Source organism: Xyrauchen texanus, chromosome 8, assembly GCF_025860055.1.
Source record: "Xyrauchen texanus isolate HMW12.3.18 chromosome 8, RBS_HiC_50CHRs, whole genome shotgun sequence".
NCBI lineage: Eukaryota > Metazoa > Chordata > Actinopteri > Cypriniformes > Catostomidae > Xyrauchen > Xyrauchen texanus.
Genome location: NC_068283.1, coordinates 31712412 through 31732339, shown reverse-complemented (window position 1 = coordinate 31732339; position 19928 = coordinate 31712412). Strand labels below are relative to the sequence as shown.

General features: G+C 37.7%; 1 protein-coding gene across 6 annotated transcripts in view; it reads left to right on the top strand.

The window, feature by feature from the left end:
• LOC127648465 (signal transducer and activator of transcription 5B-like) overlaps window positions 1-17960 on the top strand; it is a 106302-nt gene extending 88342 nt beyond the window's left edge. For all 6 annotated transcript variants that reach the window (XM_052133151.1, XM_052133158.1, XM_052133152.1 and 3 more), the window contains 11 exons: window positions 3490-3669; window positions 5399-5486; window positions 5716-5838; window positions 6278-6370; window positions 7418-7624; window positions 11472-11566; window positions 13921-14063; window positions 14689-14844; window positions 15621-15672; window positions 16896-17000; window positions 17491-17960. In XM_052133151.1, the coding sequence (XP_051989111.1) occupies window positions 3490-3669; window positions 5399-5486; window positions 5716-5838; window positions 6278-6370; window positions 7418-7624; window positions 11472-11566; window positions 13921-14063; window positions 14689-14844; window positions 15621-15672; window positions 16896-17000; window positions 17491-17614 (1366 nt within the window). In that variant the 3' untranslated portion in view covers window positions 17615-17960. The remainder of the gene's footprint in view (window positions 1-3489; window positions 3670-5398; window positions 5487-5715; window positions 5839-6277; window positions 6371-7417; window positions 7625-11471; window positions 11567-13920; window positions 14064-14688; window positions 14845-15620; window positions 15673-16895; window positions 17001-17490) is intronic.
• Window positions 17961-19928: the final 1968 nt, after the last annotated feature.

Below are 19928 nucleotides of genomic sequence, written 5' to 3'. Positions count from 1 at the left end.
TTCCAACATACCCCCGGGACTATTCCGGATGACATTTGTTTTGCTCAGTGATACTTTGTTTTTCAGGCTTTTGTAACTTTCCTCAGATATCACTGTAGCATCTGCACTAGAGTCGATTTTGAAATTTAGCATTTGGCCTCCCACCAGAATATTAACTCTCCATGGTGGAATGGTATACATTGGTTTTCCACAGAGCCCAAGAACATTACTGATCCATCATCTCCATGAGATGTTACTTCCCGTACAGCTTTCGTGTGGCACACCACAGCAAACCTGCCCACCTTTTTGCACTTTTTTAGCTGGACAGTATTCTCTCTGGTTATGTGTTTTGTTGCATCTAGAGCACGTTCATTTCTATTGCCCGTTTTCCATCTATCAGCATGTATGTTTTGGCCTCTGCCATGGTTTCTTTGAGAGAATTTAATCTCCTCTACTTTGGGTTCACCATGTACAGACTTTTGACTCTTAATGAGTTTGTGATTACATGCTTCCTCAATTGGTCTCATAAACGCCAATGTTCCTTGCAGCTGCAGCTTTTCTGACAGTGATTTATCTCTCAGTTCGATGACTATCCTGTCACAAATGTATTTGTGTTTTATTTGTCCAAAATCACAGTGCTCCGCGAGCTTGCAACATCCTCTTACGAACGTTTCCACTGACTCCACTTCTCTCTGACACCGCTGATGAAAGCGAGTACGTTTGTAAATAGCGTTCCTACAGGGAAAGAATTTCTCATAGAATTTCTCTGACTCGAAGTTATCACAGTCATCATCTTCCTCAAATGCAAATGATTTAATTATGTTCTTTGCCTTTATTCCTCATTGAGTAGATGACCTGCACATTGCCGTCCTCCAGTGACAATTTGATCACTGTTCTGTAGTGTGTTGTCCTCCACTGCAGTTGACCCTATTCACTGAGCAATTCTCACAACACTTCTGACACCATGTCATGAAACACACCGAACACACTTGTCTCTCAAGTGAACTCTTTACTAAAGAACTTCCACAAAACAAAACGTCACATTCAGAATGAACCAAGCATTAAGCTTGTAACTTAAACAATATTTATCACAATTACAAAGTGCAGAGAAACAACCAATATCCTCCATGTAATCAGTATGAACATGATAAATGTTTGTTTATATGTGCCCTGTCTAAGCCCTGTTAGAATTTCAGTGAGGACCTCATAGTACAGTTCTACACTTTGTAGAATGAGACATTCGCCTCCTTCTATTACCACCACCTGCCCACAAATACTGATTTTGGATCATGATGGCTGTGACGTAAACCAAAGTCTATTGGCTAATTAATAAAAGGGACAAACCCTTTGATATGTACCATCCAAAATTTCTGTTTCAATTGGAAGTACGTCAACACAAGAAAGAAAACTGCATTCAGGGGGTCTTTAAATTACAAAAGGCTTGTTGATGTAATTTCTTGTCAGAGTTTTTATTCTTATTATTTCTAAGAAGAAATTTGCCAAAAATTGCTAGATAGCTTTACAACCTAATTTGCACATCCAGATGGTTCTTCTACATTTAAGAATATTGATTATTTTCTTTGTCGTTGTTGGTTTTTGTTTTGTTTGTTTGTTGATTCAAGGCACATATCAGTCGCAATATTTGTGTGTTTGTGTGTTTGAATGTGCTATGCTTTCTAGTCCCATTCTGTTCAGTGATGACCTCACAATACAGATCTATTTTGAGTGTATCATGGTTGTCATGACGACTCTTCCAACCATACATTCAAAGATATACATTCTCTACCTTCCTGTTGTCTGTCTCTGTGTGTGTATGTGTCTTTTATCAGTCAACATTGGCCCAATTTTAAATGTCTAATAGGTTTCAGGTTTTACAAACTAGATGTAAAGAACAATATATTCAATGAGTAATCTGGAAGTTTTGATTGCAACAGCAAAGACTTACCTGGTAGAGGATGTAAGGCAGAATGTTTACTATTCCTCAGTCGCTATTCGCTTTCATTGCAATAGCATACAATGAAAGTGAATTGTGACTGAGGCTAACATACTGCCTAACAACTACTTTTGTGATCCATGAAAGAAAGATGATATGAGGGTGAGTGAATGATGGCAGAATTTTCACTACCCATATAATTTCATTGCATGTTCTCACACCATGAGTTCAAAAGATAAGCATCTCAGTGGCAAGTAAATGAGTATTAATGTATTACTCACCCTGCATGTGCTTATGTGAATGTGTGAGTAATGAGAACAAATGCTGTGTGTCAGAGAGTCAGCTCATCAGTGCTTCACTGGGGAATGTCTACAAACTTAGGCTCTCCTTCAGTCTCTTTGTATCAGCTCATACATCATGCACCTACCACAGGAGATCAATGTGGGGTTTCGTGTGTGTGTGTGTATGCTTGTTGTGTGTTTAGTGCCTCAGGCCATGTAGTCTATAAAACACTGAGCTTAATGCGAGCTGTGCTGCTTTTAAAGACCATCAGTGTCTGAATAGATTTCCAACATGCTTAGAAGTGTTATTGTGGCTCTGTGGGTGTGTTTTTTCCAGCTATCTAAATGGAGAGACACCATGCACTTCTGATTATTTTCATTTTGATCTAACTCAGATTATGACAGACTAACATTAATCAAAACCCTAAACCTACTCGTAATTTGTATTTATTATTTATTAATTTTTAGAATTAAAATTTAGTTCTTTTTTTTTTTTTTTAAAGGTGCTAGCCTGTGCAAAACTCCCTGCTGCTATACTAGTGTGTTGTGAATGGTTGCCAGACCTTTGCTATGTTCTGTGTGGTTGCTTGGTGGTCCCTTAATGACATAAGTTAGAAGTGGGTCATCCTTCAATGAGGTCTCTCCTTTAGTGTAAATCTATGGTGTCTTGTCTATGTTTTACTGTGTGCCAGGCCAAAAATGTAAGCCTGATCACCTAAATGCAATCACAACAAAGTGATCGTGCACCTCTCCCCAACAACCAGTACAATATATGAGGTATCTTTCATTTCCAGAGCACAAACAGTTTAGGAAGAAAAGTTTAAGTGAGCCAAAGTTGAATATTCTGTAAGGGTTTTGTTCAAATCTGTAACTCTTGGTAATAGCAATAATAATATATATGTTTGCCTTTATTTATAAACCAGTATACTCCTTGAAAACATACCCAAAAGTGGTTTAAGCTGCTGTTTTTTAACCAATGTGTCCCTGAAATATAGCAAGGTTAGAAATGCATACAGTATGTGGTCAAAGCTATGGCTTAGTGGTTAGTGCACACAATGAGCCATGGTGCTCCACATGCCGAAGTGTCCTTGGGCAAGACACCGAACCCCAAGTTGCTCCCAATGGCAGGCTACCGCCTTGCATGGCAGCTCTGCCCACATTGGTGCGAGTGTGAGTGTGAATGGGTGATTGGGACACAGTGTAAAGAGCTTTGGTAACCTCTAAGCTTAAAAAAAGCGCTATATAAGTGCAGACCATTTACCATTACAAGTGTATGTGTGTGTGTTTTCTCTGCAGTACCTTCATCATTGAAAAGCAGCCTCCTCAGGTGCTGAAAACACAAACTAAATTTGCAGCGACTGTGCGTTTGCTGGTGGGCGGGAAACTCAACGTGCACATGAACCCGCCACAGGTCAAAGCCACCATCATAAGTGAACAGCAGGCCAAAGCTCTGCTCAAGAACGAGAACACCAGAAAGTGAGTAGAATCAACACACACACCAAATTCACACCTTGACTACGTTCACACCACAGCTGAATGTGGCCCATATATGATTTTTTCACTCAGATATTTTAAATGGATTACCATGTGAACAGTCAAAAGCACTTTGAATCTGACATTTTCAAATCAGATCTGGGCCACTTTCGTTTTAGGAAATAAATCGGATAAGTATCAGATCCAGGTCAGATTTAATTTGTAATTTGTGCACATGATTTCCGTGTTATGGTTTAAAACTTTTAGATCAACTTTTAATTGGGAGTCATATCTTTTGTAGTTAATGCATACATTTATTTTTTAAGGAAAGAAAATAAAATTAATGGCTCACATAGTGAAATAGATTAATATAAGTGCTTACATTGACATTTTTAAACTTTACATTTTTAATACAATTTAATAGATTGTTCATATAATAATGTTGAACATGCCAGAGTTTAATGCTCAGGTCAGTTAACAAGTGTCGGCTGTTCAGACTAGTATTTGATAAGGGCTACATTTAAAATGCCATGTGATTTGAGCAGAAATAAGATTTGGGTCAAACGGCGGTGTGAATGTAGCCATTGTATTTAGTAACTCATCTGTGTGTTGTTGATGAGTTATTGTGAATTGAAATAATAAACCTGGAGCTGCTAACAGGACCCAGAGCATGTTTTTTAAGGCACTAAACAGGCACCACCCTTGATCTGCCATCTTATACACATTTACTGATATAGACGCACATATACAGCAGCCCCAAAAAGTAGTTGGACATTTGAGCCAAACTTTAAAATATATGCATGTCATTGTATTACATAACAAAATATCAAACTATGTGGAATCTACCTACAAGAGAAATAGCAAACGCACAGTTTTCAAGCAAACCATTTCACAAAAATACATTTGTAAGTGTGTTTACATTCATAAAACAATAGATAAACTGTTCAAAATTAAGACAATTTCAGGTTGTTAGATGTTAGTGGAACATGTCCATATTTAATGTGATGAACTATACTTGTAGTTACTCTGTAGTAGCTCGAAGGGAACTGCCTTTATACTGTACATACAATAAAAATGCTATTGAGACCAGCTGGTTTAAAGTAATTGCAAAAGTTAATTTAAAAAAAGTGCATTTAGTTCTGAGAAAAGGTTTAGCATAATTCTTTTGCAGATGCCACTTGGTTTGATATTACATAATCCAATGCACTGACATTCAAACAGTGCATTGAGTGAGTTAAAAAAATAAATAGTAAATTACATGCAGAACAATTTCCAGAAACATCACACCTGTCTTCGTAACAGCGGCAAAAAATATAGTTTGTTTAGCCAATCAGAAGACTTTCTGCCTGTAAATCATTGTGCACGTTCACAGGATATCCCATATATGCTTGTACAAGTGCATGTACTGGTAACCTGCTCCCACGAAATACTCATTGTTGGATGGCGAAATGCACCCCCGCCTTTCATCTGCTCTAATGCAATGGTCTCCAAGTGTGTCTTTGTGCATACACGTTTCTTTGGTGTGCAGGGTTATGGAAAGAGGGAGCGTGGCTAATTCAGCGGATATACTTGTGGAAGTTCAAGAATGGCTAAAAGGGCTTATAACAACTTTTAAGTGTCCAAATACCCTCTGTGCACACATTGATCTGAACTTAGATAAAATGCGTATTGCCAAGAGACGTCTCCATCTTTCTGGCTATAAAATAATAATGTCTCTGTGTCTGTCTTACAGTGATAGCAGTGGAGAGATCTTGAATAACAACTGTGTGATGGAGTACCATCAGACCACAGGCACATTGAGTGCACACTTTAGAAACATGGTGAGTGCAGTGTTGCCATCATTAAAGGCTATCTTTGCCATCTTTCTTCAGTTTTTCTTTATTTAAATTTTTTTTGTTGTACAATGCAAGACATGTAAACAATTTGAAGTGTGGCTTAAGTGCCCAAATACTTTTTGGGGCCACTGTACTGTATATGCAACAAACCCTAACATTAAAGCCTACATTAAAGTCTATTTTTCTTTCCCTCTCCTTATCATTTGTTATGTAGTCTTTGAAGCGAATCAGACGCTCGGACCGTCGAGGAGCGGAGTCTGTTACAGAGGAGAAATTCACCATTTTGTTTGAGTCACAGTTTAGCGTTGGGGGGAATGAGCTGGTATTTCAGGTTAAGGTGAGATTCAGAAGTATTTTGGTTATGAGCTACTTACCATTAAACGTACAGTAAAATATATATATATTTTTTTAAATCACATAGAAGGGGAAAACAATCATTGTTACTTACTCTACATTGGTTCGAAAAAGTACTTTACAAAGATCCATGCCTTAGTGTGTCCTCTGCCTTAGTTTTCATATTGTCCCTAATGTCCTTGAAATTCCATAATTGTGAACACATTCACACACAACGCACAGTGATCTAGCACAGTACAGTGTAGTGTTTACACTTCATGTGACTAATGTTGTTTTTAAGTTCATTCCGTTCATTCAAAAAATTGTTCATTCCAGTACAAAACAAACCATTATAGCTATTATATTTATATGTAATAATTTTATGTAACAAGTCAAATCTAACTTGGTTCATCCCTTTTTTCTCTTCCACACTTTTGTCCCAGACCCTCTCTTTGCCGGTGGTGGTGATTGTCCATGGAAGTCAAGATAACAATGCTACAGCCACCGTTCTTTGGGACAACGCATTCGCTGAACCGGTTAGTAACAGATAACATCTGTGCATCTTGGGTGGGTGGGTGGTGTGGTGTTGTGGTTAAAGACTTCATTAAATTGCTTGAGCATAGTTTTCTATCGTTGTTGATGTACATTCTTTTAAAAAGGTTAGGGGGAGGGAGATTCTCATTTTAGAGAGCATTTGATTGGATAAAACTGTGTAGTGCAAGATGAGCCATCAACATTTTTGGTCCATTTTCCCATAAGAGAAATAGGGATAATTTTTAATGCTTGTATAAAAGTTAATTTTGTTAACTTTCAGGAGTATACTAGCATATAGATGCTATAGATGCTTCAAAGCTAACAGACATGGACTAAAAGTAATAAAACTCCAATGCTGATTTGAATTGTGTCTCAGGGTGGGAAAACGGAAGGTTGTTGGTTTAATCCCTGCAATGTGTGAGCCAAGATCTATCATCTTTGTGCACTTGAGCAAGACACCTAAAGGAATGTTCCGGTTTTAATACAAGTTACGCTCAATCGACAGCATTCGTGGCATAATGTCGATTACCACAAAAATTAATTTCGACTCGTTCCTCCTTTTCTTTAAAAAAGGAAATATCTGGGTTACTGTTAGTCACTTACAATGAAAATGAATGGGGCACATTTTTGAAAGTTAAAAGTATAGCCACAAGATGTTCGTGTAAACGTGATTTTAGTGTGATAAATAGCTTCACATTCCTGTGTTTTAAACCCTCCAAAAATTGGACACATTCACTTTAATTGTAAGTGCCTAATTTTTTGTTGTAATCAACATTATGCAACAAATGCTCTCAACGTGGGTGTTGATTGGATGGCTTGTTGGGCATTTGGGGGCATTTTTAGATCTGAAAGTTATACTATTTCATACCAAATCAAAATTTGGTTCCTCATGATTTGACCCCTTTGAAAAAAGACTTATAAACAAATGTAATTGTGAAACAAGGTTTGATAGTGTGACTTGAAGCACACCTGATGAGATACACATTCCAAATGACAAATGTTAATGGAGCGTTTTTGAATTGGGTCCTAATTGTCATGTCCATTCCCAGGGACGAGTGCCCTTCATAGTTCCTGACAAGGTGTTATGGCCGCAGTTGTGCGAGGCTCTGAATATGAAGTACAAGGCAGAGGTGCAGTCGAATCGAGGTCTGTCTGAGGAGAATCTGGTCTTCCTCGCTCAGAAAGCCTTCAGCAGCTCTAGCGTCAACCCTGAGGAATACCGCAACATGAACATGACCTGGTCACAATTTAATAGGGTAAGAGAATACACTATCCACACTTCAGAATAACACTGACAGTAACCACACCTTCATCAGGGTACTGGACTAAACTGCCCTGTATTTAGGAAGTCAAACTCTGTTTACTGTCAGAGTTTGGAGTTAGCACTCATACTCTGACACATTGAGGTGTGGTGCCTATGTAGGTAATGCCCCCTTCATATCTTCATATCTTCATTGTTAGGAATAAAACTCGGATCTCTTTGCAGTTATTTATACAAATTTTGTAACTTGCTCTGCCTTTGAAACTACTATGCTTTTCTGCTGACTTCAAAAATCCCTCTTTCTTTTCAAGCTTCTGTGATATGTAATGCCCACTTTTCATAATCCAATCAAGTCCCATCAACAAGGAATATGCCAGATTACAGAATTAAAATGGGCTGTTGACTTTAATAATAATAATAATAATAAGTTTATTTTATATAGCGCCTTTCACAAACCCAAGGTCGCTTTACATAGTGGAAAGGCAATGAAACACAACTGCAAACAAACCAAAACAATTCAACAAAGACATGTTATCTGTATGATGCTATGAGTTTGTTGTGGAGAAATGATCATTAAACAGAAAGGTTTTGAGATGTGCTTTGAAGAAAGGAAGAGAAGCACAGTCACGAAGAGGTTGTGGGATGCTGTTCCAGAGTTTGGGGGCCAATGCACTGAAGGACCTGCCACCCAGGGTTGAAAGTCTGGAGCGAGGGATAGCCAAGAGATTTTGGTCAGAGGATCTCAGTGAGCGTGAAAGAGTGTACGGGGTCAGGAGGTCGTGGATGTAGGGGGAGCAAGGTTGTGGAGGGCTTTGAAGGTGATTAGTAGTACTTTGTATTTGATCCGGGACGGAACTGGTAACCAGTGGAGTTGGTGGAGAATGGGTGTGATGTGTGCTGATCGTCTGGTACGGGTGAGCAGCCTGGCTGCCGAGTTTTGAATATATTGTAGCCTTTTAAGTGATTTAACAGGGAGACCAAGGAAAAGTGCGTTGCAGTAGTCAAGACGGGACATAATGAAGGAGTTTACCAAAATCTGTGCATCACTAGCAGAGAGAAAGGGTTGGAGGCGAGCAATGTTACGGAGGTGAAAGAAGGCAGTCTTAGTGAGTGATTTTATATGAGGATCAAAGCTAAGGGTGGAGTCAAGCAAAATGCCAAGGTTTTTAACAACAGGAGTTTTTTAACACCAAATAATCATCAAATTTAATCAGGATAAAGCTACTGTACACAATTCACATCCGAATTGCTTGTGTACCAATCATGTTTACACAAAAAAAGGTTTATATTTACGGATATTGATTTCAGCTTGTGGTTCAAAGTTTAAAATGGTCAATCACACATTTTTCTTTACTTACCAATGTTCTTAAGAAACAATTTGTCAGCCAGTTATACTACTGACTGCTCAATTTATATAAAAAAAGCTCACAAATTAATTCTTGCTTACAAAATGATAACTTTGACGGTTCAAAAATGTTGAAAGCAGCTTGGCCTGCTACTATGTAACAATAACTCTGACCGTGACTTTGACCTGTTGTGTGTTACCCAACAGCACTGTCGAACGATGTTCTCACAGATGGTTTAATCCTAAACTAGCCTCTCATGATTTCTGACTTAGCTTTTTTGATATTAAGTGCCGAACTTGCTGACCCAGGCAAGATTCATTTCTATAGTTAATGGTTATTCAGGAAGTGAGTTTTGATCAGAGAGCTTTTAATGTCCAGGCCTAAGGCTGTGGCTGCCTTTGAAATGGCCCTGTGCTGATCTGCTACATTGAGCATGCAGTGTTCCTAACAAAGGCCTGTGGAATTTAGGCATCTTTTATGTTTCTATTAGTTTATTTACACATTATAATTTATTGTTAACAATTGTAACACTTTACAATAAGTTTCCATTTGTTAACATTAGTTAATGCATTAGATGTCATGAACAAACTATTGGAACATTGTTGTAAAGTGTTACTGACATAACCAATACCTTTATATTATGACAATATTGTTATCTTATTAAAAACATGCAATGATTTAAGGCATTTCCGACTTGTGTTTTTGTCATTTACTTTTATATTTATTAATTTGGCTGACGCTTTTATCCAAAGCGACTTACAAAAGAGGATTACATTGTAAGCTAATCATCTTAAGGAGACCGTATTACAAAGTTTCACTAGCATCAGAATAGTAGTATTCAAGACAGATTAAAAAACAAGAATTTTGTATTTTTTGTGACTGGTAAAGTGCTCATGGAAAAGATGTGTTTTTAGCTGTTTTTTTAAGTCAAAGTGAGTCAGTTTCACAGATTGGGGTTGGGAAGGTAATTTCACCAATGTGGTACGATGAAGCTGAAAGTCCAGGAAAAGTGTGTTGGTGCCTCTGTGTTTTGGTGGGAATGTAGCTCTGCAGAAATGATTTTAGGTATGCTGGAGCAGACCCAGTGACTGTTCTGTATGCCAGTATCAGAGCCTTGAATTTTATATGTGCAGCAACCAGCAGCCAGTGAAGAGAGACAAGGAGTGGTGTAACATGTGCTCTCTTTGTTTCATTAAAGACCAGGCATGCTGCTGCATTCTGGATAAATTCCAGGGGTCTAATTGCACCTGCAATGAGAGTGTTACTGTAGTCCAGTCTAGTTATGACAAGTGACTGAGCAAGAAGTTGTGTGGCATGTTCAGAGAGGAAGGGTATTATCTTCCTGATATTGTAGATCTAGAACTACATGATCGTGCTGTCTTTGAGATGTGAAATTTAGTTGGTTATTGATGGTTACCCCTAGATTTCTGTGAGTTGCTGTAGTGCTTAGTCTTTCCAAGACAAATGAGGCCAGGAGAGCATGAAGTTCAATGGGGCTTGTCTTGGTGTTTGTTGAAATCTCCAAGAACCACAAGTGGCCTACCATCCTCCGGGAAGGAGGACAGCAGGACATCATATCCAGGGTCTAAAATGAAAACTAGTCAAGTGCCAAATGCAAGTATAAATTGGCTTTGTCAAGGAAATACAGCTCACCAGTTACTCGCCAGTTGGCTAGTAACTTTATTTAGAAATGGGTTCAAATCCAGGTGTTCATGTGTACCTGTGTGCATCCATTGGTCTGCTATGCTAACTGTTATGATTAGGATTCATGATGCCTTGTTCTAAGAAAGAGAGTGATAAAAGAGAAGAACACTTGTCCTAAGTACTGTGACTTTGCTTGTGGATCAGTGATTAAAAACTGAGTGAACATGAGGTAGAGGATCATGTTCTCATTCAGATAGTCATGCCTGCATTTCATAAGCCCTAGACCTTTCCTTTACCACACTCTCAAGCACCAAGTGCCTCACACTTAAGCTGTTTACTGATTTTCCACTCTGTCCATTTCTAATGAACACAATGCTAATGAGGAACATGTACCAGGAAAACAACAGTTTCTGTACACTGTTTTGTATATTTCATAACTGACATGCATTTGGTGCACACTCTTATCCAAAGTGACTTATATGTTAGTCTGTATGTTAGTTCAGTCACAATTCACTTTCATTGCATCTTTTTCCATGCAATGAAAGTGAATGGTGACTGAGACTAACAATCTGCCTAACATTTCTTTATGTGTTCCACAGAAAATAAAAAGTTATACAGGCTTGGAACAACATGAGTAATGATGGCAGAATTTATATTTTTGTGTGCACTATACCTAAAGGTATATATTGTATCAATACATGTACTGTATTCCCTAGGGATCAAATCCATGACCTTGGCATTGCTAGCTCCATATTCTACAGGAACATGATGCTTAGTCTTAATAAGCACTCTGTTGACCTTAACATGTGTAAAAAGATGCTTATACTCTATATATTTGCTTTGTCATTACAGGAGAGTTTACCAGGCAGGAACTTCACTTTTTGGCAGTGGTTTGATGGTGTCATGGAGCTTACTAAAAAACACCTGAAGCCTCACTGGAATGACGGGTAAGGTGACTGACATTATCTTTGTGTGCACAATAAATACCCAAATACAGTATATATCATACACAAACACCTACAGATTTAGCGGTCACGGCACTGATTATGATTCATCCACTTGTGTATAGTCTGTCCTTTTATTATCGCAAAATATTTTGAAGTGTTTGAACCTGAAGAGGATTATTTTGCGATAATCACCAGCTGACTGTACATCATCCCACTTTTGGTTATTTATCAAATAATTAAAGAAATTGATGTGAAATGCGTATTGGAGTTTACATTACTTTATTATATGAGAAGATTGAGACTGCTGAGTGCTGTGAAATACTGAAACAAATAAAGCTATTAAGGAAAGCAGTTGCCTGGGACACAGGCCAATAATTCAGTTTGGTGGTAATTATACAGCAGCATTTAATGGCAGACTACTGTAATTGACCAATCAGAATGAAGTATTCCAAAGAGATGATCTGGAAAAGATCCTTTTGTTGCTGCTTGGTCAATATATTACAAAATAAAAACAAGCAAGTAGATTAAAGAAAAACTGAATCTACTCTGTCTGACCTAACTGCTCTAATGGACACTTAAAGGGATAGTTCAACCAAAAATGAAAATGCTGTCCTCAATTTCTCACCCATATGTAGTTGTAAACCCATATACCTTTCTGTCTTCCGTAAAACACAAAATGAAATGATGGGCAAAATTGCAGCCTCAGTCAACTTTCAATTTTAATGAATGAAAAAAGATCCAATGAAAGTGAATGGAGACCATGATTAACATGCCCTTTTGTGTTCCATGGAAGAAAGTCAGTCATAGAGATTTGGAAGTTATTTCTGGGTGAAACATCCCTATAAGAATATAAAGTGATTGGCCTCAGCTTGCGAAAGGGCTGCGAGTCCAACAAGCTTACACTGACTCTTAATTGGGCAACCTGTTAAGGCTGGTTTATACTTCTGCGTCGAACCAAAGCTGTAGCCTGACGTGCACCTCTTCAAAATGTAACTGCGCGTCGTGTCGATGCGGACCACAACAGCTGTGATTGCTCCATTTCGTAACCAGAGACCACCCCCCGGGAACGATAACAATGATTTTTTTAGTTAACGTTGCATTTTATCCAAGATTATTGTAGATCTATTCATCATATCACATTGTATTTGGACTCAGTACCATTAAAGCAATTTTCTTAATCAGAGCATCTGCTGGTTTTCTTTTCTTTTTTGTTTCATGAAGTTACAAGCATAACGGTTCTGTCTTTAATCTGTGTACAGCTTATATACTCAACACTTTTTTTAACTTGATATTTATTTGATATCTGAGTTAAAGAATATGTTGTATTCTACTTGGGCTCTTTCTGATCTGCGCTATGTTTTGACCGTATATTTGCAGTAGTGTACAGCAATGATCACATTTCATAAATTATGCAAACGGAACACTTCTAATTTGTCCGAAAATGATTATGAATTATTATTATTTAAGCAACTCAAGAGAAAGCATACAGTAATTTTCTGCAACATATAAAACAACAAATAATATTTTCTTAAATTTCAATAATTTGAACTTGTTTTAATGTTAAAATAATGTAATCCTTGTAATCCACGAATTACGTTGCTTACAATGGCATTATTTATGAATGTATAATTAGCAGTTTGGCTGTGTACTCGCAGAATGATGCAGAAACACCAAAGCCGAACTATAAATGCAAACCAACGAAGTAGCCACTTCACAGAGCCTATTCTGCAGTTTCGACACAGAAGCATAAATTAGTCTTAAGCCAAGCCTTATGTGCAGTCATGTAATAATACAGCTCAGTCATGCTTATGGTTGAATTTGTTATACATTGTTATCTACAATATGCCTAGATTCTATTGATGTCCCTCTTTGTAAAGAATGTAGTGAAGATGTAGCCTAGTATTTAAAAAATACATCTACCTTATGTTGATGTAAGATGTTGTTATATTCTTGTTCTTTTGCTCCTCTCTTTTTTCTGTCTTTTTTCAATCAGTATTTAATGGATTAACCTCATTGTGGAGTGATTCTTTGCCATGGCAACTGGCTGATTCTGAGATAGGGCTGGTTAAGACTATACATTAAGGCAATAAGCCATGGATGGATTAACACAGTAGCAAGATCTAAAGACTTTTTGCGGGCTTGATAAGATCTTCACGCTCTGTCCGTGTCTACCTTTTGCTCACCCCCCACCCCCAATCCCCCATATCTTGTTATTCTTTGTATAATAATCGCAATAAACCAATACAGTACACTTTGATAACAGCTTCTCTACATTTTCTGTGTTAATGTCCATCCCAGTATGCATGTTTGTGTACACATGTGTATTCATGCTCTTGTGTGTTTGTATATTCCAGGGCGATTCTTGGCTTTGTGAACAAACAGCAAGCTCAGGACATGCTGATGTCCAAACCCAACGGAACCTTCTTGTTGCGCTTCAGTGACTCGGAAATAGGTGGCATCACTATAGCCTGGGTGGCAGAGAACCCTAACAAAGCAGGTAGAACCATTTTTTATTGCACTTCTGCCATTCCTGAGAGTAGAAGTGTCATACATTAACATTGCAAGAATGTGTCTTATAAAAAAAGCTGAAGCATCATAATAGATGTAATTGTTTTTCAATAGTTTTTCTATCTACACATGCGCTAGATGGACATCTTTGACCATTGGGTCTCGCTGTTTTTCTGCATCTCACGCATGAACACTGTTTTGTAGATGGCATGCCATTTAAAAAGAGCCTCAACTTTTAAAAACACGTCATGAGATGCCCGCGTTCTGTTTTCATTTGTTGCACTGCATCTATCTTTTTTTAGTGCAAGAACACATTCGGTGAGAACAGCCCCTTAGACATCTTGGGAATTTCCTGTAGAGCTAGCCCCTGAATTTGGCCACCTCCAATCCCTTCAACCACACACCCTCTTTCCAAAACACAGCCCTCCCAAAACATGTCAGCAAACCTTATGTGAGTCAACTCAAAAATGCGAAATGATTTACGGTCATTGAGGTGCTTCCAAGTTTTCTGATTGGCTAACACAGTCAGTCTAGGACTGTCAGTGAGGCAGGTGTGATTTCTCAGTACATCTTTTTAAAACTATAAAATAATTCTGAGTTTGTGTTCTTCACAGGAGAAAGGATGGTCTGGAACCTCATGCCGTACACAACCAAAGACTTCTCCATCCGCTCTTTGGCGGATCGCATCAGCGATCTGAACCATCTCTTGTTTCTCTATCCTGACCGGCCCAAAGACGAGGTCTTCTCCAAATACTACACCCCTCCGCTGTGTAAGTGCCCTCACTATTCTCACTATGCACTGACTGTGTATGAATAAGGGTACTACAGTTTTAGTGACAGGGTTTCCACAGTCATGGAAAACCTGGATACATCAGGGAATCTTAAAATATTTTTTTACTCATAAAGAACTTAATTGTTATTTTGAAACATGTATAAAGATGAAGACACTAGTCAGATCAGTAACCTTATAAAAGCTGCTTAAATCTACATGGGGAGTCTCCTCATGGGGGCTGCCATGTTAGGATCACATGACCAGCCACATACTACTCGCTTAATCTCAGTAACCACCTTGTTTTTGGAAACTTTTAGCCATTGATGAAATTCATCATGGCTGACTGTAAATAGTGAATTTCTAAAATGGCATCGGTTACTATAAAGTATTGCGTTTCAATGATGCTGCATCCACTCCACTAAGTGTCAGTGTAAGTCCATGACGTCATGCATAAAACTGACTGAGTGCACCTTTAAAGGCTGATGGAAAAATCAGTAACACTTTACAATATGTTTGTATTTGCTAACATTAGTTCACTAAGTTTGGTTACATTTAGTTTTCTCAACACTTATTAATTTTGGTTTGTGTTTATTTTAACACACACTGATACATATTTAACATACATTTGTTTTTATAATTTAACATTATTTAATGCAATATGAACAAACATGAACTGAAAGTGAACCCTATAGTAAACTTGTGTACATAGCAGGATGTGTCAATGTGATGTTATATTACATAATTCATACATCTGTTTATCTCTTACCTCTTCAGCTAAAGCTGTGGATGGATATGTCAAACCACAAATCAAACAAGTTGTTCCAGAGTGAGTACACACAAACACACCACAACCCCTTCCTCTGTCTCTTTGAGTCTCTCTGACCACTCATTACAGGTCTTACCATCTTTCATATTCAGGCAGCTAACCTGTCATCTTCGAGCTGTGAGCCTAATTGCATGCATATTAATGCTGGCTTTTCTCAGCAGGAATTTATGGGTTGCCATGGTAACTTAAGACCCAGCATATACTTAGCTCTGTTAGCCTCGTTAGCAGCATTATTTGTCCATAGGTGGATGAGACTCTAGCTTGTTAGCGAGGCGCTCACTTTAGTCAAACTCAGCAGGGGGCGATATGTCATAAGCGTGTGATAATTTTCTTCTTCTCATAAGCATTCAGAGGTAGTGATTATCAAATTTGGAGAATTTGCAAATGACGTGACTGTACCCAGAAGAGCTTAAAACAGCTTTTGTGTCCTTTTAGATTCTTTTTATTACACTTTTATTGTGAAAGTAGATTGATGACAGGAAATGTAAAAGGAATGGGGATTGTGCAACATCAATTAGATTCAACCCCATGTCATCCAAATGAGCACCACAACATAATATGTTTGGAAGACCTAACCGCTAGACCACAGCTCCAGTTAATTAAAACAATTTATTTAAAGGAATAGTTCACCCAAAAATGAAAATTCTCTCTTCATTTACTCACCCTCATGCAATCCCAGATGTGTGTGACTTTCTTTTTTCTGCAGAACACAAATGAAGATTTTTAGAAGAATATCTCAGCTCTGTAGGTCCATACAATGCAAGTGAATGGGTGAATTTTGAAGCTCCAAAATCCATATAAATGCAGCATAAAAGTAATCCATACGACTCCAGTGGTTAAATCCATGTGTTCAGACAGAATATGATAGGTGTGGGTGAGAAACAGATCAATATTTAAGTAATGTTTTACCATACATTATTCTACCTGCCCAGTAGAGGGCGATTCATCTGGAGTACTTTTATGCTGCCCTCATCTGGATTTTGGAGCTTCAAAATTTTGGCACCCATTCACTTGCATTGTATGGACCTACGAGCTGAGATATTCTTCTAAAAATCTTCATTTGTGTTCAGCACAAGGAAGAAAGTCATACACATCTGAGATTGCATGAGAATGAATAAATGATGAGAGAATTACAATTTTTGGGTAGACTATCCCTTTAACAAAGGATTTTTTTGATGATGGTAAATAATTGTCTGTTTTTGTGTACGTTTCTGTAAATGCAGGTTTGCGACACCTAACCCTGATCCAGCAGCAAACCCCACCTACATGGACCATGTGGCCTCTCCAGCTGTAAATCATCCTCATAATTATGGACTCTATCCTCCCATGTGAGTTCACAGATGTGTTTTTCTGTATGTTTCAACATACCACATAGCCCACATCAACACTAATCCGTGTTTAGTTTTCCAAAGTATGTGGTAATGTTGAGCGTTTTCAAAACGCTCTGATTTCAATGGAGGAAAACACTGTTTTAGTGTGGATGAGGGTGTAAATGTAGCTAAATCAATGTGTTTCCAAACTAAAATGTATTTGTGTGGAAGTGGCCATAGACAGGCTCAAACGGAATCTGAACCTGCAGATTTCCCCAGAGTCCCACTCATATTTTGCATAATTTGATAATTAATTCAGTTACTATTGCTAATGAGAGTGTAGTTATTTTACCATGTTAAAGTGAAATCTGCACAATTTCTGCAAATTGTTCCTCAAAATTAGCATAAAAAAGCCTGCAGATAATGTATAATAATGTGCGACCATCTAAAATGTTATCAAACAACACTATCTGGTGTTTATTTGACTTAACTTCTTGTCCCCCTTTAGTGGTGACCCTATGCTGGACGCTGATGGTGATTTCGATCTTGACGATACCATGGATGTAGCCAGACATGTGGAGGAACTTCTCCGTCGACCAATGGAGGGCCAGTGGAGTGGCCAGCAGTCATGACCTCTTGACTAACGCCTGTGACGTCTCTCTCTAAATATTAATGTTTTTTGTTTAAATTCATTACTCTTACACCTTCTTTACCCCCCTCTCATTGTGGGTCTTTATGGTTCTTTTCTCTCTCTCTCTCTCTCTCTCTCTCTCTCTCTCTCTCTTCTTTCTCTCTCTCCTCTCTCTCACACTTCCTCTTTCATTTTCTTTCTGTTCTTGTTCATTTTTAGTTTACCTCTTTTTCTTTTCCAGTAAATGTTTTTTTCTATAGAAGAGAAAGGAACTAATGGAAGAAATACTATGGGCCTTCCTGTTATTAAATACCACCAAACAGTATTGTAGAAAAAAGAGAGAAACATGTAATCTTTTTAACTTTGTGTTGATTTTATTTTTCAACTTTCGCAAGACGGCAAAACCCTTAAACTGATATGTTCTACTGTAAGGAACTTTCTTTTTCAAACTGTTTTGTAATTTAATTTTGGGTGTGTTCAGATATCTATTGCATCTAAAGTAAATACATATTATCCTTTGCACTCTTAAACAAATGGATTCTTGCAGATGATGGCATTGTTCCCATGGCGATTGCAATGTAATGCCTCTGTACACTAAAGAGTGTTTAGGCTGCAAGGCTGTTAATATTCGACACACATGCACACAAACAATGCAAAAACATTTTCTTAATCAGTATTTTTGTCTTGTTTTCCAGTCAAATCAAAAACATCCTTAAAACAAACATATTATTTATCATTACGTTTGTTAACAGACTTATAATTATATTATGTAAGAAATTATTGGGGAAGAATTTTGTTTTGTTTTCAGGGAATATATATATTACCTTCCATTTATTTTTCTCACCCTATTTGCAAAATTGTTTTTCTTGTTTTAAGCATTTAACTCACAAAATTTTGTTAGATTTGGGCTTAAAACAAGAACAAAAAATGCCATTGGGTTGAGAAAATAAACCCAAATCAAGATACATATATGCTGAAAATAAGAAGCACAATTTTGCTTCTCTAGTAAAATTATCTTGTTTTAAGGATGTTGAGATATTTTAGCTGGAAAACAAGACAAAAATACAGATTGAGAATTGTTTTGCTTTTTTTGGCATGCGAGTACACCCCATCACCACAGCACCACTTGAACCAGCAGCACACAACCTAACATCTTTTAAAGTGAGGCGCACATGACTGAGAAACACGCACACTCACACACCTGCTCTTGTTTTGTCCCCTGAATTGGGGAGCACTGTTGAGGTTCTTGCTGCAATGGAAACACACAGGGGGTACGCTACACTACACAGGCTCTCACTGTCTGTCTCTCAACAACGCAACAGGTGATGGCTGCTCTGACCTCATTCTTTCCTCTCTGAACATGTGCAAAACAAGAGCCCCTGTTGTCATGGTTACACAAGCTGTTCATACGCTTTTAACTGGCCATCCTATGGTTGTAGTATTTCTTGATGTTACCTTGTTACCAACCTGCATTATCTTTTCTTTTCTTTTTTTGTTGCACAAAAGCCTTGCCCACTCAGGACATTGACACACAATTTATGTAAAATAAAAGTGTTAATAAAAAAAATTTAAAACAACTAACAAGCATAGAGGAAAATCCATATATCCAGTATATATGAAATTATTTTTTGTTAACATAACTATTTTATTACTGTGCACACTATGACTCTGTCCCACTGTGTCTCAGTAGAGGACACCCTGACATGCTGATCTGAAGTCTGTTTCTGCTATAAGCCTGTCTAAAAACCTCTTTGATCATCGGAGGTTATGGCATAACGAAGCCATCTCTGTTTCCTTTCAAATCTCAGCTGAGCTTTCATAGAGTGAAGACGTTGAAATTAGCATGAAGAGACGTTTCCTGTGTGATTATATGTTACCTGCAAATCCAACTAATGAAAATTACTAATTTTTTATGCCTCGTTCTCAAAAAATGGTTTGTTCCTCAAATTGGATCTTGTGTTCAAGTTTCTTTTTTTTCCTACTTTCCTTCTGCACAAAGTTAGCAGAGACAAATTGGAAGTTTTGTGATTTTTCTTCATCTTTTTTATTGTCAAAATGATCTGTCTTGTTGTGTACACTTTCAAACTGTAGGTGTCAATGTTTTTGTATGTGTGTGCATGTGTTGTATTGTTCAGCTCTGATCTGTTTGTGTTTGTATCATGTTTGTGGTTTGGCTGTAGAAAAGAACAATTTAATTAACAATCAAGTTTTTTTTTATAATTTGGACTCCAGCAGAAGTGGTGTGAGCATGATGTCTTCTCTGTGAAAATGGAGTAAACTTGGGTGCATACTTGTTGATTTCCTTACATTGAAAT